At 44.7% G+C, this 25897-nt stretch overlaps 1 protein-coding gene across 1 annotated transcript in view; it reads left to right on the plus strand.

Annotated features, from left to right (window-relative positions):
• SEMA5A (semaphorin 5A) overlaps window positions 1-25897 on the plus strand; it is a gene marked incomplete at its 3' end in the record, with an annotated part of 473237 nt that overhangs the window by 318668 nt on the left and 128672 nt on the right. The window contains exons 8-9 of the mRNA XM_082836606.1: window positions 15302-15587; window positions 20452-20587. Coding sequence (XP_082692732.1) covers window positions 15302-15587; window positions 20452-20587 — 422 coding nt within the window. The remainder of the gene's footprint in view (window positions 1-15301; window positions 15588-20451; window positions 20588-25897) is intronic.

Below are 25897 nucleotides of genomic sequence, written 5' to 3' on the forward strand. Positions count from 1 at the left end.
TGCTTTCCCCACTGTGCCCCCTGCTGCCCCTCTGGGCTGGACTCTCCTGACTGCCATGTCCTGCTGCTGCCACATCCAGGTCCCCCAGACACATTCACCTACTGCACAATCCTCAGTACCTCCAGGTGTCTACCGGGCTCAGGGTCCCTGGGAGGCCATCACTCAGCTAACAGCTGCTTACAGGTTATGATAAGCAGAGCTCCTGTCTTTGGTTTGGACATTTACCAGTTTTCTGCCAATGACGAAAGAGAACTTTCTCGGCAGGGGAGGTGTGGGGGGTAGCACCTGTGAACCGTGGTCAGCAGAATTTTTGTTTTCAGCTTCCCTGCTGTGATTAAATTGTGTATAGGATAATTTGCCTGTACAGGGAGGTAGACCCTTTCCATAATTGGGTTAATTAACTCGTACAGGGCAAACTCATGGCATGAGCGGTACAGCGGTTGCTAGCGTTTCTTGTTCGCCTCTGCCAGCCCTGTGCCAGGCATCTCCCTCCTCAGCCAGCAGCTAGGCACCAACCAACTTCACTGCCTCAAGCCATGCCTTCAGCGACGTTTTGGACGCTGGCTGTGTTTGTTTTGGTTGTTTCCTAGGGTTGCTGCCACGAAGTGCTACAAACTGGGTAGCTTAGAACAGAAATGTGTTCTCTCAGAGCTCTGGAGGCGAGAGATCCAAGATCAGGGTGTCGGCCGCCCGTGCTCTCTTTGAAGACTCCAGGGGAGGGCCCTTCCTCACCTCTTGTAGCTCCACAGCCCTCAGCATCCCTTGACTTGTGGCAGCAACACTCCAGTCTTTCCCTCTGTTCACACGGTCTTCTTCCTGTGGCTCTGTGTCCTCACATGGGTCCTATGGGATTAGGGCCCCCCTTATCCCAGTGTGACCTCATCTTTACTAATTATATCTGCCATGACCCTACTTCCAAACAAGGTCACATTTATAGGTACCGACATATATTTGGGGGGATACAATGCAACCCGCAATAGTGCCCTAATCAGGAAACGCTCAAATGTTGAAATCTTAAACTTCTGCGTCTTATTTATATGACACTGTTACATCTCTTTCTGTGTTGCGGGTGAATCCTCTGGCCACACTCGGTCTCCTGGTCTCCGCTGTGTTCTCCTCGTTCTCGACAGACAGTGTTCCCTTCTTGTTCCCAATCAAAAGCGTCAGAGGTCATCAGGTAGGGCTCAAGGGGTTGTTGTCTTCGCCCAGGGCAGAGCCGGCCTGCACCCGTTTCCTCCTTCCATGCTCCAGAGCACTGGGGTGGACAGTCCATCTGCTTAAACTGTAGCCTTATCCACTGTGCATCCCTCCTCCACCTCGCGACCTCTGGGGAAGGGGTGCCTCTCTCTTAGGCAGCATTCTAAAGTGGATTTCATCCCCCTCATTCTGTGTCTGAATTACTCCCTCAAAGGGCTGCAGTGAAGGCTTGGCAAAACTCAGCACTGTGACCCTCCAGAGCAAGAGAAGCCCACGGCACAAAGGATGCTCTTCAGAATGTCAGAACATGTAGACAAACATGGCAAGTCATGACCCCTCAGGGACCCAAGCCTCTGGGGACCTCCTTTGCTTCAGGGCTACTCTTCAGGAGAGTGGTGACATCAGGCTGTCCAGGGTGACGTCCTGCCAGGATACAGAGAGCCCTGAGTAAGGACCTACCAAGCCTCTAATCTTCCCACCACACCTCCCAGAGACCCAGCGTAAATACTACGTGGTAGGGTTCCAACAACCTGCCCTGAGCAAGCTAAGTGCCTTGGATCTAATACCAGAGTTCCAGGTGCATTGCCTTATGATACCACCACCGTTACAGCTGTCCACCAATGAGTGGGTGTCCCGCCTGCACCCCTGCACCAGTGCAGCAAGACCCAGGTGGTGGCCGTGCATCGGCTGCCAGCAAGGGCTGACGTGGAGAGGAGAGCAGGGCTGGCTGTGACACCTTCATCGGGTTTTCTCTTTCCCAGCCTGTGTGATCTGACTCCGCTGCTCCTTTGCCCACGTGCCCTCTCAGCATGCTTTAAGGCGGAATGTGCATTTCCCTGGCTGCACTGTGCTTTCCTCACCATGCTCCTCCCCACGTGCTGTTTATACTGTTCTTTCTTCCCTTGAGTTTTGCCTCATCCGTAATTCCTGCTCCTCCGTAGCTTCAGTTGAAGTTGCAGTTTCCCCAAGACTCGGTGGGTCCCTTTCATCCCTTCTTGACGGGCGTTGTGCATGGCTGTCTTCACCCCACGATGCTGGAGCGCGTGGCCCCTGTTCTGCTCCAACCCCGCTCGCATCCCCATTTCACCTGCAGAGAAAGCTGAGGCAGTGCTGGCCGGCCCCCGATGCTTCCCTGTGCTCTCTCCTACCCACCCTTGCTCCTGCTTTAACCTCTTACATGCATTGCCACTGGCTCCCTCCTTTCTTCCAGGGATTAGCAGATGTTTTCTATAAAGGGCCAGAGAGCGAATATTTTAGATTTTGCATCCGTATGGTCTCTGTTGCAGCTTTTCAATTCTGCCATCGTAGTATGAAGGCAGCCGTCACCAATGCACGCTGCGTGCACATACAACTTTATTCATAGCCAGCGGGCAGGATCTGGCCTGACGGCTATAGTTTGCTGGTCCCTGTTCTATCTGGAGAGCTCTCAGCCCCAGGCAATCCAGCTGGCCAGTGGGTTTAGCTCCATTATCTTTGCTCAAATGCCACTTCTCAATGGGAGCTCGCCGCTGACCACCTTATTTGAAACGACCCCCTCCTCCGTCTAGCCCTCTTGATTCCCCTTAGCCACGTTAGACTTTTATCCTTAGTGTTATGCTTTTAGTACTTGTCTCCTTTCCTCCACTAGAATGAATGTTCCCTAGTGGCCAGGCTTACTTGTTGGTCACCGATGGATCCCGTATACTTTCAACAGTGCTGGACACGTAGTAAACACCCACTACATCATTTTTGAATAAATGAACTAATAGATGAGTAGTTTACATCTTTGTTTTCCCCACCCTTGAGTTTCTGAATTCCTTGAGGGCAGGGATTAGGTGGGATCCATTTTTGTGTGGTCAGCATTTCATATAGTGCCTGAAACACAGTTGAGACTCCATCAATATTTGTTGAATGACTAGGAGATAGGCACATTTCATAAGTGGCAGAAATATGAATTTTGTTGTTAACAAAGGGAACGTGTCATATTAGTTGTAACCCAGAACTTTAAAAATATAGATTTGGGGGCTTCCCTGGTGGCGCAGTGGTTGAGAGTCTGCCTGCCGATGCAGGGGACACGGGTTTGTGCCCCGGTCCGGGAAGATCCCACATGCCACGGAGCGGCTGGGCCCGTGAGCCATGGTTGCTGAGCCTGCGCGTCCGGAGCCTGTGCTCTGCAGCGGGAGAAGCCACAACAGTGAGAGGCCCGCGTACCACAAAAAAAAAAAAAAAAAAAATATATATATATATATATATAGATTTGTATGTTTGAAACTGATGCGGGTCCAAACATGTAAAGAATCTTCTTTTGCCGTTCTCATTTGGACTCCCATTTTCAACCATTATGTATTCAGTTAGTTATCAAAGACAGTATGATTAATTGGATAATGTTCTGGAGGAACTTGAAACATTGAGTTATATGTTTGGTCACGACTATAAGTTTCAAAATCGGATTTTTTCCCCTGTGCAAAAATCGCTCTTCAAACAAACTTACGTGTTTAGAGAAGTACCTTAACAGCCTTAACGCATTAAAATACTAATTGTTAATAACCCTTATTAAATGATTATGGTACAGCAGGGTAATACATGTTTAATGGTCTATGCTTAAAATAGAGAAGCTGTCAAACTTGCCTTCAAGAAACTGGCAATCAAACCGGGGAAACAGTCAACCCATGAAAAGGGGGAAAAAAATACGTCTGCAAAGTAGCATCGTACAGATTGCGTTTGTGGGTTCGGGGGGAACTGCGTGCTTGCACATGGACTAAAACCTCGATAGGAACTTGGAAAAAGGAATCTGTCAGTGAGCTTTCAGCAGGGACATCTTTGAGGGCCTAATCTCACTGGCAGGCAGCAACCTGCTTATTTTCCTTCCCTGGAGGCAGCGTTTGTCTCTCTCTTGGGTTTTCTCCACAGAACTCTGCTGCTTCCTCCCATTCTCTGAGATTCCAGACTTGACCTCCACCTGGAGGAAAACACACTTGAAATCCATTGTATCTTTTTTTTTTTTTTTTTTTGCGGCACGCGGGCCTCTCACTGTTGTGGCCTCTCCCGTTGCAGAGCACAGGCTCCGGACGCGCAGGCTCAGCGGCCATGGCTCACGGGCCCAGCCGCTCCGCGGCATGTGGGATCTTCCCGGACCGGGGCACGAACCCGTGTCCCCTCCATCGGCAGGCGGACTCTCAACCACTGCGCCACCAGGGAAGCCCCACTGTATCATTTTTAATGAGCTATTATGTTTCCAGTCAAGAAAACTCTGTCTGTAACAATCTCAAATTCTCCTAGTTTGAAATAACTCTATCGATGTTACCCACACATTAAATAGACTCTTTGAGGTCTTTAAAATACAATGATTAACCTTCTAGTGATTAAAGATAACTTACTTGGAGGGAGAAAAATCCTTCTGTGCTTAACTCAAGGAAAAATAGTTTCTGCTTATCATGAAGACAGGTGCTTTGTGGAGCTCCCTGCTTCTCCCTGGGTGCAGACACCACTTCTTGGGGGTCCAGACATGGCCAGGCTGGGGTGACCCTGTTGGGCTCCATCCTGGGGACAGTGAGATCACTTTCTGGCAGTCTACACAGTGCAGTCCCTGAAGGTGTGAACAGTCTGCACTAGGCTCTCCCTGGACAGACAAGATTTGCTAAAGCAGGAAATTCATAAATGCAGGCAGTTCCCAGATAAGCAAAATAAAGACAAGAGGGGCCTGGGAATGAAGTGTACTTGTTTAGGAAATCTGTAGTGTTTACCAAGGAAAAGAAGCTAGGTAAAACCCAGAACAAAAATCACGATTGTGTCGTCAGCAGCCTAGTTTTGTACTTTACCAGACAGCACCTGGGGAGATGCTTTCAGAGGGCCGTCCTTGTGAACAGTGGGCTCTGTTCAGTAATGCAGCTGAAAGGCTAACAGCTGACAGCTGACTCGTGAAGTTTCAACTTGTGAAGGTGATGGCACGTGGACTTAGAGCATGGGAGCAAAGTTGTGTGACATGAGACCCAGCATGACGAGCTGCCCTTTTCTAATTTTCAGGCTTGATCAAACCTATCAGAGGGCGTTGGGCAGATTGTCTGTCTTGTGTGGGATGGATGTAAACACCCTTTGGAAAGAGTGTTGTAAACCAAGTCTGATGATCTTTATAGGGTCAGAAAAGGGTTTAAATAAATGGCCTCCCTGCATACCATTTGCCTGTCCGTGCACCTGCTGGAGCCTCTGGTACATCCAGTTGTTACTCCAGGTGCAAGGGGGAGTCACAGTGGCTCTTTTCAACTTACAGGTGGTTGGGAGACTCCATATAGGTGTTATCTGAACCAGGGCTACATGCTGAAGCATGCATGAGCTAGAATTTGAAGACAGATCCTTCCCCCTCTGTGGACTTCTGGCCTCCCCTTTGTTTAGTCAACATCTTAGGAAATACTGCCACCATAAGCTGCCTCCGTCTCTCTCCTGATGTCCACATTTTCATGCACAAGTTGCCATGGAAGTGGGATCCAGGGACTTTGGAAATAGTGGCCGGTGCTTCTTGATTGGTGAAAACTTGCAAAAGGAGATGGAATGAGCTGGGGTTATTAAACCCAAAGAAGAAGAGCCTGTGGGGTTATTTAACACAGCCCTTTATGGACACAAACATCTGGTAGGTGACAGGAAGGAATCAATTATTGTGCTCTTTGAAAATAGTGTGTTCTGTCCCAGTCATTGAGTGCTGAGTTTCTGAAAGTTGGGCAGCCACAGAATCCCTTTAGTGTTGTGATGAAGGCTCTATACTTGCCAATAAGTCATTTTGTCACCGAACTCAGGTTTGGCTGCATGTTCCTCAAGAATCCAATACTGAGAGACAAATGTTAGGTAAAGGGAAAGATGGCTTTATTGAGGAAGCCAGCCATTCTGGGGAGAAGGTGGACTCATGTCCCCAGGAGCCAACTCCCACTCCCCAGGTTTTGCTCAAAGATTAAACAGGGAAATAAGGAAGGGGCCATGTGCTGAGGAGAGAGTTGCAAGGTACATGATCAACTCGTGGATCTTTTTCAGATTGAGTGGTGGTGAGGTAGCCAGGAGTCAACATCACTGACCTTCTGGTTCCACCCAGTCTGGGGTCTCTGTGCTTGTGGGCAGCGTACAGTTAATTTCTTCCACCTGGTGGGGACTTCAGTATCTGCAAACCACCTCAAAGGACATGGCTCAGAATATTATCTATAGCCCTTGAGGAGGAAATAAAGGTCCTTGACTTTGTTTAATGGCTAAACGATTATTATTTTGTCTTGTTTGACTGTTTTCCTTTGCTTCTGTATTTTCCCATTTCTCTGATTAAATTTATTCTTTGGCCAAATTTTTTTTTTTTTTACAGACAAGAGGCAGGCAGAGGACAGCGGGGGTGGGGCGTTTGTCCTGGGAAGGGTCTTACTCAGTTGCAATTTGGACTTCCAATTTACACATTTCAAAAGAGAATGGATGGGGCTTCCCTGGTGGTGCAGTGGTTAAGAATCCACCTGACAGTGCAGGGGACGCGGGTTTGAACCCTGGTCTGGGAAGATCCCACATGCCGTGGAGCAACTGGGCCCATGTGCCACAGCTACTGAGCCTGTGCTCTAGAGTCCATGAGCCACAACTACTGAAGCCCACGTGCCTAGAGCCCATGCTCTGCAACAAGAGAAGCCACCGCAATGAGAGGCCCGTGCACTGCAGTGAAGAGTAGCCCCGGCTCACCACAACTAGAGAAAGCCCACGTGCAGCAACGAAGACCCAATGCAGCCAAAAATAAATAAATTTAATAAATAAATTTATTTAAAAAAAGAGAATGGATAAATCCCACTCTTCCTTCCCCCGTCAAGATATTATGACGCCAGAGGCACCAACTGTATACACTAAGGCATATGGAGACCTGCGTAAAAAAAAAAAGATCCCCGCAAAGAAGATATGCCCCATTATAGAGAACACAATATGTTATATAGAAATTTACTAGTACTTATATAACCACTCACGAAAATGTTTTGATGTTCATTGTCTAGACATCATAGCTGTTTCCTGGTGACAGTCCTGGATCACTCCTGACACCTGGCATGATTAACATTACTCCTTTTCCCTCTCAAAAGATTTCCAATTTGGAGCATAAATCATATTGTCATCCTGTTTATAAGATACTCAGTTCTCTGTGTTTCAGTAAATTTGTCTCCATATTATTGTATTAAACTTCTTGTTTTCCCTCAGTCAGTGGCCTCTCACATTTTTTCATTCACTGCTGAACATTGGACGGTATAATCTCTGTGTTTTTGTCTTCTTTCTTGCCCTGGCCCTGATCAGCTCAGGAGACAAAGACCAAGCCATCATACGAGTTTACTTATTCTAACTGCACAGTGTTGTAGCCCAGTATTTTCTTTCAATTAAATCTTGCATGTTTTCCTCTTAGTCTTTAAAAATATTTTACAGGCATTAAAATATCTCTAAGATCTTTGAATTTAAGTTAATATTCCAATTTAAAAACTCCTTAAGTTTTACAATTCAGCAGGTAAAATGATTAATTCCTGAAAGAAGTGAACCTATACATTTAAAATATAATCAAGAAAAAATAAACATGGTCAATGGAAACTTGAAGCTTTGAAAATGTTCAGAAATACATAGTCATGAAATTACTTATAACTAATTGAACCCTGGACTGTGTGATTCAGTCGAATCTTACAGGAGACTGGAAAGGCTGCCAGGGGCTTGGTGCTTGGAATGGAGCGAGCCAGCAGGATAGAGAAGGATGTCTCTGGCCCTGTGAGCTAGAACAGGTGGACCAATAGCCAGTTAATGGAGCGCCTGTTGACACTGAGAGAGGGAGGATGCTTGGTGAGAGTTTGGGCTCCTAGGGTACACGCTGATGTACAGGTGGCAGTTCTCATCTAGGAAGAGACAGCAACGTGTCCCTGTGGTACAAGTTGCTCCTACTTGAACCAGCAAATCTATATAAGTAACACACTTTCAACAGATTATGGTCCCCTGAAGAAGGAAGGAATCGTGTTTGCTGGAGCCATGTTTCTCGTCCTCCCAAGATGATTTAGCAATGGCTTTCTTTCTGCCGGGGCCTCAGTGAGTGAAGGACCTGGGGCTCCAAAGCTTATGTTACTATGTCAGTGATCACTAAGGACACGCTTGGACCACATCCCACTCCCACCTTCACCTGACACTGCCACCACACACACGGAAATTTGGGTCATAAGCTTGTCTTTAAAACTCTTCAGTGTCTCTCCAGTGGCCCTTGAATTCCAGATTCCTTTCTGTGGATCGCTGGCCCGGCCCAGCCTTCTGCCGCCTGTCCTATTGATTCCTTCTGTGCCAACACTAGCTTCCTTCCATTCCTGGCCACCCTTAGGGTCTTCTCTCCGGCTGCTCTCTCTCCTGCTCTTGGCCTGGAGCCCCATCCGAACCTGGCATCTGCCCTTTCCCTGCTCCCCTCCTTTCTGATTCTCGAATTCACCTCGCTGCCCTGGCCCCCATGGTCTTCTCCTCACTGTGATGGCTCATTGGTCTGTCTTGTTTGTTGCCTTACAATGGCCTTGAGGGCATGGGTTGCGGAATACCTGGGGCCCAGGACAGTTGGACAGCCCCACAGTGGGTGGTAAGGAAGTACCTGGTGATATAGGTGCTCTGGCTGGCACGCAAGGCTCCACCTCTACCACAGACCCTCCACCGTGTTTGGTTCCAGATTTTCTGAAAGGAACACAGACCCTAATTTGATATACAGAATGCAAATCTAATGAGTTAACTTGTTAAGTAAATACTGATAGTATGTTTACCAACATACGCATTTGTATTCATATATATATTTTTGTATATGTATATTATTAATTTATGTATTTATTGTTTATATGATAGTTTATATATATAAATAAATAGTGACCTATATTTTGATGATTAGCGACCAAGTGGTACGCACTTGGCATGCATTGCCTTTGACTTTTCACAATGATACTACATACTGGGTATTGTTATCACCGTTCTAAAAGGAGGAAACTGAGAATGTAGGTTGTTAAGTAATTTGACTAAGTTCATACAGCCAGTAGGTGGAAGTGTTGAGCCATATATACATATACCTCAATCCTATACATATGTATGCCACACACAAAAAACATACACACACAAACATGTATATCTATCCATCTATCTATATCTATTTATCTATCTATATATCTATATATCTAATCTTTTCCTAGAAATCTTAAGGAAAGAATTTTAGTATATCAATGGCTTTTAAACCACTTTTTACTTAATTTAGTTTTGGTTTAATTATCCCCTCTTAATAAATCTCTAGATAAAATTAGCTTTAATTTGGAACCCTCTGCAGCACATGTTCATGTAGCTGTGACAAGGGAAACTGTTCACAATAAAGAGAGTATCTGAAATCTAGGAATATGCACAGAAATGGTTTTCGTTGTAACCGACATCAACAAATTAGGGAACTGAAAACCTCTGGCTCACTGTGTGTCATGTCTAAATATTGTTTCCATTAACTCCTTTCTTTTTTGTGGAATCGCTTGCTATTTTAAAAACTCAGCCTGGCTTTATTTATGTTTCCCAAATTCTGATCACCTTTAATATATACCTGTTTGATTACTCATTATCATTATGTGAAGTTCTACTAAATAGAAATTATTAAAAAGGAAATCAAAAAGAAATCATGAGGGCTTCCCTGGTGGCGCAGTGGTTGAGAGTCCGCCTGCCGAGGCAGGGGACACGGGTTCGTGCCCCAGTCTGGGAAGATCCCACATGCCGCGGAGAGGCTGGGCCCATGAGCCATGGCCGCTGAGCCTGTGCGTCCGGAGCCTGTGCTCCGCAACGGGAGAGGCCACAGCAGTGAGAGGCCCGTGTACCGCACAAAAAAAAAAAAGTAAATCATGAAATAAAAACTATAACCATCATTTATTGCGAGGCTACTTTGTACCATTCTCTTTAATCCTTAGGTCAAATTGTCGCAGGATAAAGGAACATTCCAGATGTCAGTGGTCCAGCTCAGAGTTTCAAGCTGGGATGGGCAGGGTCCAACCCATACAGGCTCCACCCCACCATTTTCTAGTCTGCCTTTGACAGGTGTATCACAAGGTGGCCTTTGATTGCAAAATAATTTTGATAGATTTTGATGCTAGTAAGACTTTTATAGAGTTGGAAAATTGGAATTCCTTTCCTTTTAATGTCCATTTTCATCAATTTAGACAAATATTTCTATATCAAGAGCCTCTCAGTGATCTAGTCAGTCATCAGATTGGACCATTGAACCTGGTGCCCCTCCAGACAGATGCAGTAGGCATTGGAATAGACAGAAGACAGAGGGGAAGGATCCATCAGGATGTTCAGTGTTTGGTTTTACATGGTCAGAATCTTCTCAGAGATGTTGATACTTTTGCTCTTCTCATTGTTCATGTTTATTTATATTGTGTTTCCCTACTCAGTACTCCCATCCGCATGATCACTATTATGTAAGTCAATGTGCCAGATAAAAGTCCTCATATCATAACACAGTTCTTCTTAAAACCTGACATATTTTGTAGAATACTCTGTAGTCCGTAACTCAATATGTTTAAAAACATGAGGAAAAAAACAGCTTTTCCATGCATATATTTGTAATAAGCTGACACATACTCATGTCTGTTTTTATTCTGAATTAGCAGCACCTTCTATTCATGTGTAGCTCTAATAATAATAATGATGAATAAAGGAGCTCTTTCATGCACTCACATTCATTGTAGACAGGGAGGCCATTGACTGATTTATGGCTCGTTCAGTTCACTCAGGAGTGACAGATACTAGCTTATGGTGAATTGCATTTTAACAAGAGACAGAACTTCAACAATGGAATGGAAACAATATGCATCTTATTATCCTGCCTGGTGAGATTCAAACGTCCCCTACCTCCAGATTTAGATCTATAAACGCAAGAGCTACTTGGCTGTCTATTTAACAATTATTTCTGCTTTTCTTCTATCTTTGGAAAAGGAATAGGATGCTGGCTGAGTTTCCAAAGTCTCGGGAGCCTCCTGATGTGACAGCAGGTCACCCAGTCAGGGCCCATCATCTGCCTGCAGGACCACTGTGGGGCCGCAGGATGTGTTTCCAAATGTAGTTTAGCTCCCCAACTAAAAGGACCTGTAATATGTGGTGAGTTAGAGAAACACATACACTACGTACAAGGCACAAATTCTTCCCTTGTTTTCCCAGCAGGAAAAAATATAGTTGAGCATTTCTATCTAAAAGGCTCTTTGTCACCCTATCATAAAGTGGGTTTGCAGTGGTTTGGAGAGACATTGGAGGTTCTCCATGGAAAGAGGAAGCCGTGGGCTAATCTGCTTGGCATGATTCAGTACTCCTCCCATATGAGATATCTGGGTGAAATTGTTCAGTGGCTGGACAGTGAAAATGACGAACACAGAGAGAGGCTCTCATGGTCCCTAGAGGGCACTCCCAGGCTCTGGTGGGCATCATTGGAAACGTCATCTCTGGAGTTGGGGCAAACGCTTCCCAGCAATATTCTTGTTTAATAAGCCTTTGGATTGTTGGCTTCTTCTTCCTGCTCTTCTTTCTGTGGCAGCCTTGATGTCTCTAATAGCTCCAGAGTAAACATTCATCCGGGCATCTGTCTTCCCCTCTGGTCTGTTCCCAAGCCCTCCTCACCTTGGTTCTGAGTAAATCCACTCACCACTTTGGTTTCTAAAGCATTGCCCAGAATTCCAAGTCCTGTTCTTGAATGTTGTTGTTAATGTAACTGATTGTTCTCTTGCAGTCCATTATTTTCTTCAGTGTAGTATAAGGGTACGTGTGTAGGCTGTGAGGTCAGACGGTCTGGATTTGGGACATAACCCAACCACCATTGCTGGTTGTGTGAACTTGGACAGGTTCCTTAACCTCCAGGATTTAGTGTCTTCATCTATGAAATGGGAGGAGTCACACAGTATCTCCCTCTATAATTCCTGTGCATTTACTGAGCTTATGAAGGGGGAGCACCCAGCTCAGAGCCTCACGCAAGAGTTTCGCACTCGACAGGGTTTTTAAACTATAGGCCAGCCTTGAGCTGGAAGAAACCAAGGCAGATCTTTTTACTTTTTCAGCTCCTCGACTTCCTACTCAAGACTTCCTACATACTGTTTACTATGTGGTTTGCATGCTGTTTGTCCCCAAGTTAATAGCAGAAGTAGGTAGTCATGAGGGTGTTTGATAAACCTTGTGGACTCTGCCTCATACCTCGTCCACATGTGCTGGGACCTGTAGCTAGACACACCTGTCCTGCATCTTCTTTCTTTGTTTTCTTCATTTTAGATAAGGTTTGTTGTTGTTGATGATGGTGGTTTTTTGTTTGTTTTCAGTACAAGGACCAAACTGCAGTCTGGTTATAAGAGCCTGGCTGCAGAACCTGCTCTCATATGATTTAGCGTTCTCTTCAGAATTAGACATACATGTGAATGTTATCTTCAGAAACTAAATACAGTTTTGTAATTGTTTCACACCTTTGCTTTTGGGATCTGCTTCAGTGAGTAATTCTCTTTGTGAGACTCACAGTGAACACAGGTTCAAAAATCCCCCAATATTTTGCTTTACTTTCCAAAAACACAAGCCGGAGATGTGTAACCTCCTGTTTTTGTGAGCGTCTTTCCAGGATATTAAAGCGTACTGTACAGTAAATATTTCTAACTTCCATCTCATACCTGTTAATGCAATCCAGGGTGTTTTGGTTTTTTTTTTTAATATCCATTTCAAGTTAAAGCAAGTGATCAGACACTATGTTTGACAGTTTATAAATTAAAATCAGTTCTTATGAAATTCTCTATTACTTAATGTACTTAACATGACTTAAGAACAATATCATGGGCTGAAGAGAAAAGTACATGACATATACAATGGAGAATATTTGTTACATTTTTAGAATGTGAAGTTGAATTAAATTGAAGCATTTTGTGATGACAGCAAATATTGATTGAAATTCAGTTGAATTTGACTGAAAACTGGCCTTTCTGAACAGAATAGCAGGGTACTCAGTGCCACCTGCCTGTCAGCCTCTGAATCATTGTCTGCATTTCAGGTGAGCCTGTGGTGGGTATTCCTCTTAACACGAATGGGTCATTTTGTAGCCAAACATATTTTTAGTTGTCCCGCCAATAGCATGTCTGTTGGTACAGTCTGATTGAATCTGGAATAATACAAGGCCAGTTGAATTGTCCTACAGAACTAATTGTCCCCGAAATATGTCCTTGTGGATATAGCTGTTGTGTATATCTTTCCATTAATTTTGAACGCCAAAGGATATTGTCCTATTATCCTAATTGCACCATAAATTAAGACATTTGCTAATGGAGTGGAAAGCTCTTAGCAATAGAGAGAAGAGTAAGAATCAAACCTGGTTATTAAAGATCAGTATTAGGGCACACCTGTATCTGAAAGGGTATCATCCTTATCATCAATAGACTCAAACAGGAAGTTGTGAAGATAACACTTCCAATGCTATGAATGGAGTTCAGTTGACAATCTATAATAAATTCCTGAATGCCTAATGAGAGTGGTGATTAAGTAAAAGTTTGCCATAATTTTTTTTCATTTCTAAGTTCCTAATTTTAATCTAATCATGAGGTCAGAAAGCTTCCAGACAATGACTCCATCTCAGTACACTTCCCTCCTTTAAATGGATGTCCCAGAAACCCAGAAATAGGAAGATAAGAATTGATCATCACATTTACATGGTCACCATAGTAACAGGAGTTGCTAAAGCTGACTCGGGACACTAACCTTATAGTTTCAGTTTTCACAAGTGGAAAACATTTTTAAAGTCCTTACTAAAAGCACATAACTTATGTCAAAGTCATGCTCGTGTGTATAAGTAAAATCAAAGAATTTTGGTGTCTTCTACGCAAACATGATACCAGACTCCATATTCTGAATCACATTTCACGTTTTAATCTCATTTCCTCCCACTGTTTCTTTTTCTTTTCACATTCACATAACCTTTATTATAGTATATTGAAATAATTGTTCTATTTTATTGTTATAGTTGCTAGTCTCTCACTGTGTCTAATTTATTTTTCCTTTTTTTTTAATATAATAGTGTTTATTTATTTTTACTTGTTGACAGTTTGCTTTATTTATTTATTTATGGCTGTGTTGGGTCTTCGTTTCTGTGCGAGGGCTTTCTCTAGTTGAGGCAAGCGGGGGCCACTCTTCATCGCGGTGCACGGGCCTCTCACCGTCGCGGCCTCTCTTGTTGTGGAACACAGGCTCCAGACGCGCAGGCTCAGTAATTGTGGCTCACGGGCCCAGTTGCTCCGCGGCATGTGGGATCTTCCCAGACCAGGGCTTGAACCCGTGTTCCCTGCATTGGCAGGCAGATTCTCAACCACTGTGCCACCAGGGAAGCCCTATTTTTCCTTTTTTTAATCTTTTATTTATTTATTTATTTATTTTCTTTTAAACATAGCAGTGTGTACATGTCAATCCCAAACTCCAAATCTATCCCTCCCCCACTGGTAACCACAAGTTCATTCTCCAAGTCTGTGAGTCTGTTTCGTTTTGTAAATCAGTTCATCTCCCACTGTTTCTGAAGATTATGTAAGAGTATACAAGTGAAGTACTATCTGTGGCTTTCGAGTGTATTGCACATTTTTGCTGCCCATTTTTGGTGGTATTAATGTTATGTACCTAAGTGCTGCCTTAACTCAGGATGTTTATGCAGCCTTAACTCAGGATGCTTATGTGTGATGTTTGGAATCACGCTGGCAATTTCCTGTCACTTAGAGCTCATGTACTGAGTCCTACCCAGCGGCATAGACCACTAAGTTGCTCTTAGGGCTTCCTGTTTCTTCTATAAGAACTGTGGGTTTCCGCAGAAAATCAGGTCTCCTTGGAAGAAATACAGAGCAGGCAAGACACAAAGGAGTAGCACATGGACGCTGAGACTTTTCTTCTTTCCTGTTTTTTTGTTTTACCTTTTTACTTTATATTGGAGCATAGTTGATTAACAATGTGTTCGTTTCAGGTGTACAGCAAAGTGATTCAGTTCTCCATATACATGTATCTCTTCTTTTTCAAATTCTTTTCCCATTTAGGTTGTTACATAATATCCAGCAGAGTTTGCTGTGCTGTACAGTAGGTTGAGACTTTTCTTCTTTCCTGTTGTTTCTAGAACCAAACTTCGTGTCATCTTATGACATCGGGAATTTCACCTACTTCTTTTTCCGCGAAAATGCCGTGGAGCATGACTGTGGGAAGACCGTGTTCTCCCGAGCTGCCCGCCTTTGCAAGAACGACATCGGGGGCCGGTTCCTGCTGGAGGACACATGGACCACGTTCATGAAGGCCCGTCTCAACTGCTCGCGCCCTGGCGAGCTCCCTTTCTACTACAATGAGCTGCAGGGCACCTTCTTCCTGCCTGAGCTGGATCTGATCTACGGCATCTTTACCACCAACGTGTACGTAACTGGAAATCACTCCTTCCCTGCTTTTCTACTCCTTCTGAATGAGTCTACTGTTCTCTGACCTTTGAGGTTTGCAAGTTGCTTTAAAAGTAATCTTTCTTCTTTTACTGGGCTAACAGCCAAAAGAAATTTTGCGTATGCATTAAATGTTACAAAAAGTGATGTGATTTCTGAGACTGGTATTAGGAAAATAAAGCTAATCAGAAAGTTTTGATCGATCCTTATGTCATGGTAGCATCAAATTATCCTCTGTAAGTTTTTCCTTCCTGATGTGCTCTGGGCACTTTTTGAAATGCTGGAATGTATTAGATGTCTTTTTTTTTCCTATACACAAGTCATGTCACTGCACAATGAAAGCAGTGCTGTCTGGAGAGTTTGATCTTTGAGATAATGTAACTCTTACCTGGACCCCTGCTCATGTAGGAAATGCACCTCCTCATTTTCCCACAGCTGCATTGTAAACTAATGTTCTAGATGATGGCTAACTTAGGCATTTCTAAAATGATGCTTCTACTTTTTAAATATTTTTGTAAAAAATTACAGTATTTGATTTCTTGTGGGGAGGTACTTCTGTTTGGACCAGGCAAAGCATATGGAGTTGCCTGTCTTTCATTCACTCTTTGTCTGGTGGAGTGTAGATTAACCCCACACTTAATGTCTCCTCTTAGCTGATGTGTTAAGACTCCACAAGACCACACCCCACCCCCAGGAATCACAGAGGCTCTGGGCTCCACTTTTCTCAGCATTGGCTGTGGGCGTGATGATTCTGCAGTGTGGGTCCTGCTTTGCGTCACCTTTGAAATCTCTTATCTGGTGACCTAATGGTTTGGACAAAAGCCAAATATCTGTATCCAAAGTAAAGAATATGAATGAGGATGGGTTAAAAGTGCCGATCCACGGGGTGGGATGACCAACCATCTGGGTTTGTCCTGGACTGCACAGCTTTTAGCACCGAGGACTGCCCTGCATCCTGGGAAACCTCTCGGTCCTGGGCGAACCAGGACAGTCGGTCACTCTGTGATGTTTCCTCAGCTTCCCCAGTCTTGCTAACTTACTTTTTCATCTCTTCTGCAATCAGAAGCTTGCCCATGAATTGCATTTCTGAAGAATCACTTTATCTGCATCTTACTTCCTTGTTCCTCTCCCCTCCCGTTCATCCTACAGCTGAGCTGAAGTGTTAACGTTGGCTTGATAACGACGTTTACTCCTGACGGGTCTTCTTTGTGACATGAAGTTAGGAAAATTAGACTAAAATGGACGGCTCCCTCCCCGTCCCCAACCCCACTACGCCCATCTTTCCTGTAAATCTGGTTTTCAACCCCAGAGGTTATTTTCTCTCCTTGATAAGTTTCTTTTGAAAAACATCAGTGTATAGCTTCTGAGGTTGATTTGCCTCCTGACACCTTGTTTAAGAAGTAGCATAGGCTGCTCGAGATGGATGTGCGCTTGCTCTGTTGACATCAGTTTTACACACAATGGGAGCTTGGCTTCCCGAGCTGTTCATTCCCCTGGCTCCAGGCAAAAACAAGCAATTTAAAAAGTTATAAAATTACTGTGTCTGGGCCATTCCAAGAGGGTGGATAGTCAATTTGGATACTTGCAAAAATACGTTTCAGACTATTCCAGATTAGTTGTTCAGTGTTGCAAATGCCCATCCCGTTGGAAATCATCCTATATGGGGCATCCATACTAACAGAAATAGAATTGCTGGACCTCCCTTTCTCTCTTGAATACTTATTGTCACTAGGTCTTGGGAACAACTTTCTCATGTTTTCATCTCTAAGCCCATAATATGTTCTGCCTGGGCTCCCTCTCCTGTCTCTGCCTGGCTCTTACGCTCTCAGGAGGTGACTGCATTCTTGGTAAGACTTGCTCCGTATTGAAAGAAAATCACAGTTCGAGGTACCGGTTATGTCCTGTCTCTGAACTGATAACTAAAAATGCCCTGGCTACGCTTTCTCGGGCTTTTGCTCATAGGGTTGGTTTGTCCCTGTATATTCATCAAGGTCCCTAGCACTGGGGAATGGGGATAAAGTTCACTCTTCCAGCCCATTCTGTCCCTAGGGCTGTGGGGTTTTCTCAACCCCTAGGGCATGAGTTGGGCTGCAGGAAGTGGTACACTCCTGCCGCAGAATCTCCGAAGGTTTTGCTTGTTTTTTTCCTGGAAAGCTAAAAATGCTGGCTCTCAGATAATGTAGTAGTAGGAGTGGGGGAGGGCAAAATTTTTGATTTCTCTTCCCTCCTTAGGAGATGAAGAGCTAGGAGGAACCTCTCTACTTTTCTACCAGCGGCTTCCAGCAGATTAAGGAAGGAAACTCTAAGTTCCCATATTGTTGGGCTCACCAAGGGCCGAGGGGCTACCTCCACTTTTACCTGCCTGGGCTGTAAACAAGTAAAGAAATAAAACAGAGCATTAGATGAAGGCCACGTTATCACCATGACTACTGATAGAGGCCAGCTTGCGATATGTGAGTGAAGGTCTGTTAGCCAAATGGGCTTATGACTACCGACCCCAGCTTTAAGCAGGCGCAGCCCCAAGGTCACAGTAGTCTAGACCTGGGCTGGCCTCCCCTGCGTGCAGGGACAGGCAAGGTGAGTAATGCACAGTTCTAGCAGGAGGCCCATCCCAGGAAGAGCGGGGGAAGAGCTCCTGGGGAGTCACCCAAGTCCTCGCCCCTGACCCTTCTCAGATCACCGCGAGTTAAAGGGCAGAGGGAGAACAGGAAAGTGCGTGTGTGTGTGTTGGTTGTGCACATGGCATACATGTGCTGTACCGATGGGCCTCAGCTCACTGAGGGGCAAAAAGAAGTGTCCACCAACACCTGTCAGGGATGCTCAGGCTGGCAGCCACTGGGACATCCAGAGTGACACCAGAGACCCCGCCCAGCCCCCTTCAGAGTGAGTGAACGCAGCGAACTGAGAAATGGGATGCCAGCAGGGAGACGATAAGTTTCTTCCCTTCCCGGAAAGAAGCATAGCAATGGGGTCAAAGGCATGAACCCCCAGGCCCCATGTAAATCCTGCTTTACTTCCCCTCAGCCTGTGACTTGGGTTCAGTAACCTCCCTGTGCTTTGGTTCCTACATCTGTAAAATCAGGCTGGTCTCAGGGTCTAGAGGTTCCCTGTGCTAAAAATAAGATGCTCCCTTTCAGGCACTCGCCAGAGGGCTCAGGGAGGTATTATTAACACTCCGCCCTTGACTGTCACCGTGCCAGGGCCAAGGCGTGGTCACCTGGTCCGCAGGTAGAACCTCTCCTGTGGGTCTGGCTGGCCGTTATTGCTCCAGCAGAGCTGTCTTCGACTTCTCGCTGAAGTCCAGTCACATGTCCAAAGGCTAATTCTTCCTTACGCAATTTGACTTCTCATCTTCTTAAAAAAGAGTAAAATTAGCAATATGAATAAGTTCATATTTATCGTTTATCAGTTTATTTGCCAGCAGTGAGGGGTACGCATCTTCCCACCAGACTTTCTTCTCTGTACTGGAGCTTCCAGAGGGAACACGCACCCCTGCTCTCAAGGCTCTAACCTTCCATGGGGGTGTTTTTTATTACCATCCACACAGAGTTGTCACAAAGAATTCAAAAATTTCCTTTTTTGGTACCAACCCACCTGGGGTTTCAGTCCAACTCCCCCATTTAGTGGCTGGGTGATTTGGGGCAGGTGTCTTGACCTCACTGGGTCCCAATTCCCTAACAATCAATTTCCCCTACCTTATGAAGCTTAAATGAGTTGGAGTTTGTAAAGCCTTTAGAAGGTGTCTACCACCTATTCAGCGTCTTTCAGATGAACCAAGTTTAAGGTAGATATTTCCATTTTGGAGTTTCATGACTTTTTCTTTGATTCAGGGGGGAAAAAATGGATAAGTAGACATGTTATTGGCTAAAAGCATTAACACGAAATTTTAAAACCATAGCTGAGCTCACAATGCAGATTTATTTAACAACAAAAAAAATAGTGCTGTTTCCACTTAGTAAAGGGCACGGGACTCTGAGAGCCTCTCATTTATAGCCTTCAATGCTGTACAGCTTGAATTCTAAATTAAGGCTTCAAGATGTCCTGTGTCAGTGCTGTGTCAAATGCTTCTCTCTGACCCTTTGAATTTAAAATTCTTTTTAAATTAAAAATATATATATATATAGATACATTATATATACATATATATATATATGAAGGGTCTCTGACAGGAACTTTTTGCAAAATGCTTTTAGTTGGTATTCTTTTAAGGATAACATATAACCACAACTATCTGGGGCTTTTTTTTTTTTTTTTTTTTTTTTTTGCAGTACGTGGGCCTCCCACCACTGCGGCCTCTCCCGTTGTGGAGCACAGGCTCCGGACACGCAGGCTCAGCGGCCATGGCTCACGGGCCCAGCCACTCCGCGGCATGTGGGATCTTCCCGGACCGGGGCACGAACCCGCGTCCCCTGTATCGGGAGGCGGACTCTCAACCACTGTGCCACCAGGGAAGCCCTATCTGGGGCTTTTTTAAAAAGCAGGAGCAGCAGCTTGCCCCACTGCCAGCTAAATTAAGCAGATGAACAGGTGGAGAGAGCCCTGCCAGGCTGATGGGGACAAAAGCGTTTGTCACTCCCCTTGTGGCTGGGTGAATTCATCTCATCTGGCAGGATTATGAGTGTCATAGCTGCTAAATACCCGTGTTCCTAGAGTGAAGTGTTTGTTCCCCTATAAAGAAACCCCAGGTGCTTCAGCTTCATCCTTGGGGTGTTAGGAGACTAATGGGGGGGTCTTCCCCTAGAAGGTGCTTCCTTGGCACCCAGGGCCCGTGGGAGGGCCCTGGGACAGGGATCACAGCGGGGCTCTCTGACCTGCCTTCTCCTTTCTCTTCCTCGGCTCCCAGGAACAGCATCGCTGCCTCTGCCGTGTGCGTCTTCAACCTCAGCGCCATCTCGCAGGCCTTTAACGGGCCCTTCAAGTACCAGGAGAGCTCTCGGTCTGCCTGGCTACCGTATCCCAACCCTAACCCCAACTTCCAGGTAATTCTGGGGACAGAGGGGCACTCTTCCCATCATCCCCCCACATAGCATGCAGAGTCCTTGTGTAGACAGACTGGCTGGGGCGATTTAACCCCCCAGCGCGTGCACAGTACGGCTGTGAGCCACTGCCACCCGGCCCCTGGGGACAGCCCCACACTCGGCTTGTCTCATGTAAATAGACCGAGGCCTTTTGTCTACTGAGGCGCCTGACCGAAAAAGGACCTTTTGTCAGCTGTGACGCCTGAGCCTGGACTGAAAAAGGCCAGCATAATGCAGCAGGTTGGGAATCCAAGCTTCAATTATTACTAATGATGGTGGACTCTGTGTCCCCAGAAGCTCTGACTCCTAATGAATGACGCTGTAATGAATGGGGTCCAGGACACAGAGCAGTGGAGATGCACAAACAGAATTTGAGCTCTAATTGGGAATGTGGTGAGATTTCCCGTTGGGGTGAATGGGATGTCATGGGGCAGCTGTGAGGGAATAAAGAGCAGGTGGAGGCCATTCACGTACAAATCACAATATTGCCACATGTTCAAGCTGTAAGGGGCTCTGTACATCATCTCCTCCCATATACCCATGTTCAGAAGAAGCTGAAACCCAAAGAGATGAAGCCAACTACTCATGTTTGGTCAGTCAGCAAGTGTATTAGTCAGCTCGGGCTGCCGTAACAAAATACCACAGATGGGAAATTTATTTTCTTGCAATTCTGGAGGCTAGAAGTCCGTGATCAAGGTTCTGACCAATTCACTTTCTGACGAGAGCTCCCTTCCTAGCTTGTAGACGGCCACCTTCTCACTGTGTCCTCATGTGGCTTTTTTTCCTCAGTGAACATGGAGTGGCACTAATCCTATGAGATCAGGGGCCCACCAATATGACCTCATTTGACCTCAGTCACTTCCTTAGAGACTCTAACCCCAAATACAGACACCCTGAGGGTTAGGGTTTCAACATATGAATTTTGGGGAGACATTCATGCATAACAACAGGCTTCCCTTGAGAGCCTTTCTTCTGAGAAGAACTTTCATAGCATTGTCATCATCATCATCATGGGTGTAATTTTTAGAACCACCAAGTTCCAGACACTGGGCTCAGTGCTTCCCATGTATCTCGTCGCATTCTGGCAACTGTGCTATGATTGGTAACAGCTTCTCCCACAGACAGAGAAGGGCATTTGTTGAACCTCAGAGCACATAATTAGGCCGAGGACACTGGCTGATTAGTGGCCGAGCTGGGCTCCCAACCCCAGTCCTCAGATACAAAGCCTCAACCTACTCCGACTAGAGAAACTTTAGTTTTTGTAACTAATCAGTACTAGAACTGGGTCCTGTATCCAGGCCTCCAAATTCTGAAGGGTTTGTTATCCCAACACATGAAACCTCTTTGGCTTTTGAGAAAACTGCTAGTAGGGAAAAGTTCAGTTACTTTACGCTTTACTTGGACTTTGGCAGGGACCATTCAATTCTAATTGTTTTGAGGGTTTTTTTCCTAAAGATCACAGGGCTGGCAATTGGGATGGGTTTACATGTCCACTTTACCACTTACTGCTTTACTTGGGAAAATTATTTAGCATCTCCCATCCTAATTTTCATCAATAAAATGAAGAAGGAGGACTATTGTAGGATTATTTATTTTTAGGTGCTTTGTCTTATTTTCTCTTCTCAGCAGCTCTATGAAGTGGGCATCATTAGCCCCACTTATAAGTCAGGAAACTGAGTGATCAGATTTATATTTGTTATCCAAGCCTCGCTACTAACCAAGCTCAGTACTAGACAAAGAAATTCGGGCAAGCTGACGGTTTAGTGGGAACCAAACATGAAGTAGTCACTTTTCCTGATGTATACAGTTCATGTAATTATTAACTGAACACTGACTCTCTTTGCCCCATTGTTGAGTCTCTGCATCTTAACCCCACCTGTGTCCCCTGGATCTTGGGGTAATGTAACTGTTTAAAAAGCCCTTTGTAAAAACCATGAAGGTGAAATATATCATTCCCTTTAAGAAAGTCGATTGTAAAATCCTGAAGTTTAAAAAAAAAAAAAATTAACAAAGATGCTCACCATACTTACAGGGTTCTTTTAATGTCTTGACGTTTCAATTGCAAATGTCTTCACGGTGAACAGTGACTTAACAAACTTTGTGATGCCTAACCGACTCCAGGCAGTGGATAACTTTTAGCCCCTTTGTCTGGATATATTTGTAGCAAACAGCAAATCCCCTCATTTCCTGAGTCCATGGGCATCTAGTTTTATAATGCCGGGGCTTACTCACGTTTATGAGATGGGAGTTGGGCCGTGCAGTGTGATGAATGAAACCTGCAGAATGTGGCGTGCCTTTCAGGCAGGAAACTTGCTTACCTGAGTGTGTCTTCTTTGGGTAGAATTTAAGATTTGCACGGACTTAAAAGCTTTTGCACAGCAAAGGAAAACATAAACGAGATGAAAAGACAACCCTCAGAATGGGAGAAAGTATTTGAAAATGAAGCAACTGACAAAGGATTAATCTCCAAAATTTACAAGCAGCTCATGCAGCTCAATATCAAAAAAACAAACAACCCAATCCACAAATGGACAGAAGACCTAAATAGACATTTCTCCAGAGAAGATATACAGATTGCCAAGAAACACATGAAAGGATGCTCAACATCACTAATCATTAGAGAAATGCAAATCAAAACTACAATGAGGTATCACCTCACACCAGTCAGGATGGCCATCATCAAAAAATCTACAAACAATAAATGCTGGAGAGGGTGTGGAGAAAAGGGAACCCTCTTGCACTGTTGGTGGGAATGTAAATTGATACAGCCACTCTGGAGAACAGTATGGAGGTTCCTTAACAAACTAAACATAGAACTACCATATGACCCAGCAATCCCACTACTGGGCATATACCCTGAGAAAACCATAATTCAAAAAGAGTCATGTACCACAATGTTCATTGCAGCTCTATTTACAATAGCCAGGACATGGAATCAACCTAAGTGTCCGTTGACAGATGAATGGATAAAGAAGATATGGCACATATATACAACGGAATATTACCCAGCCATAAAAAGAAACAAAATTGAGTTATTTGTAGTGAGGTGGATGGACCTAGAGTCTGTCATACAGAGTGAAGTACATCAGAAAGAGAAAAATAAATACTGTATGCTAACACATATATATGGAATCTTAAAAAAAAATGGTTCTGAAGAACCTAGGTGCAGGACAGGAATAAAGACACAGATGTAGAGAATGGACTTGAGGACACAGGGAGGGGTAAGGGTAAGCTGGGACGACGTGAGAGATATAGATATGGTGATCCTTTGTATAATTCCTGGTGCAAGTAGGTACCAAATGTTTTCTTTCGGTTTACCATACTTGATAACCGTGCTAATTTAAGGCAACCTTACTGACTTCCATGAGACCATCTAGGCAGGCATAGGGTGGGAGTATGTTTTGAATTAAGGATCCCTCCACTAGTTGTGTATAATGGACCTTATGTTTGCAATAACCAACAGTTAGAAATGGTTAGATTTTTTATTATTGTTTGCCTACTGACATTTGGAACTTTATGCACGACTTATGTACTAGAAGTAGCTAATTAATTAGAAGAGCAGAAACATGATTCAGGTTCAGGAGGAAGAATGGGTTAGGAGAAACAATGCATAATTTTTCAAGATTTGATACAGAAATCTCCACTGAAAACAATAACAAAACAAAACAAAGTACTATTTTTATCAGTTGCAATCTAGAAACCATGGTAGGTGGTGCTGTGAAAGGCCGCCCTGTTAGAGGCCTCAGTCCCCGAAGTCACCCAGGCTCTGAGCCCTCACTAGGAAAAGCGTCAGTCACTTCCAGAAAACATTATTCAGATCCAGTGGCACACCTGCAGTGGGACAGACTCTGGTGGTTTTGATTACCACCAATCAAAAGTGATGGAGCCAAGATGGAAAACAGACCCTCAAAAGTGGTCAGGCAGGTGAGGAGGCCTCTGCTGGAGGACCAGATGGAGGAACTTGGTCAAGCCATCAGCACCCTTTGGTACAGGATACATGTTTGCAGCAAGACGGGAGGAAGGGTACCATCAAAATCAGGCCCTCTCAGCATGAGGCTAGGTGATCGTGGACTTGCCCACCAAGGGTTGGCAAGCTAGGATGAGGATGGTTCTGTCATTCTTGAAAAAAATAAACAAGAGTGCAAGTATTACTGTATTAAGAATTAGTACAAGTATTGATCTTATTATTTCAGAGGTGTTAGCAAGACAACCATTATGGGTGGTAAGCCACAGGAGGACGATGGCTGTGTTCTTACTATTTTTATTGTTTTCCTCTTGCACAGAGTACCCGGGGTGTCGCAGAGACACTGCGGGAGCCTGATGTATAAGGCGCAGTGAGAACATTTGCAGCCCATTAGAGAGCTAAGTGGGTTCCTTATGATCCAATAAATATATGCTATAAATTTAAATAGCTTTCAAAATGTTTGAAAAAGAATCCTTGGGTGAGATATTCATTATAGACTGGCAAAAGAAACGAGGACACTGTGGAGTACAGAGTATAGTTTAAAACCAGTTCTTGGCTAAAGATTTTGTCAGTCGGTTCCAACTTGTGGGTTTTTTTCCCACGCCACCAAGCAATTCTCCAACACCAACTTGGTGTCCAACAAGTCAACTCAATTCCGACACTGTTCACCCAGAGATAGCATCAGATATGACAGGTGGAGGGCTCAGTCCTGCAAGATTCTCCCCTTGAGCCCCACTTCAGATGCTATTCTGAAGTCCGGGTAGTCACCCATGCTTCTGACCTGTGGGCTACAGGTGGGACATTCCAAGGTCCGTTAGGTTCATTAATTGGCTAGAGAGGCTCACAGAACTCAAACATTTTACTTACTAGATCACTGGTTTATTATAAAGGACACAACTCAGGAAGAGCCAGATGGAAGAAATTCACAGGGCAAGTAGGGCAAGGTATGGGGAAAGGGCATGGAGCTCTTTCTGAGGTGGGTACGCTCCCTGAACCTCCTCCTGTTCACCAACCCGGAAGCTCTGAGAGCTCCATGCTTTGGGGTTTTTATGGAGGCTTCCCTATAGGCGTGATTGATTAAATCATTTGGTCATTGGTGATGGATTCAACCTCCAGCACCTTTCTCCTTCCTGGAGGTCAGGGTGGTGGGACTGAAGGTTCCAACCCTCTAATCACATGGTTGGGTCCGCTGAGGACTAGCCCCCATCATTAGGTGAGGTCCAAAAGTCACCTTATTAACATAACAAAAGACACCTGTATTGCTCTCATCACTTAGGAAATTTCAAGGGTTTTAGGAGCTCTGTGAC

The sequence above is a fragment of the Leucopleurus acutus genome (genome assembly GCF_964270905.1).
Source record: "Leucopleurus acutus genome assembly, chromosome: 3".
NCBI lineage: Eukaryota > Metazoa > Chordata > Mammalia > Artiodactyla > Delphinidae > Leucopleurus > Leucopleurus acutus.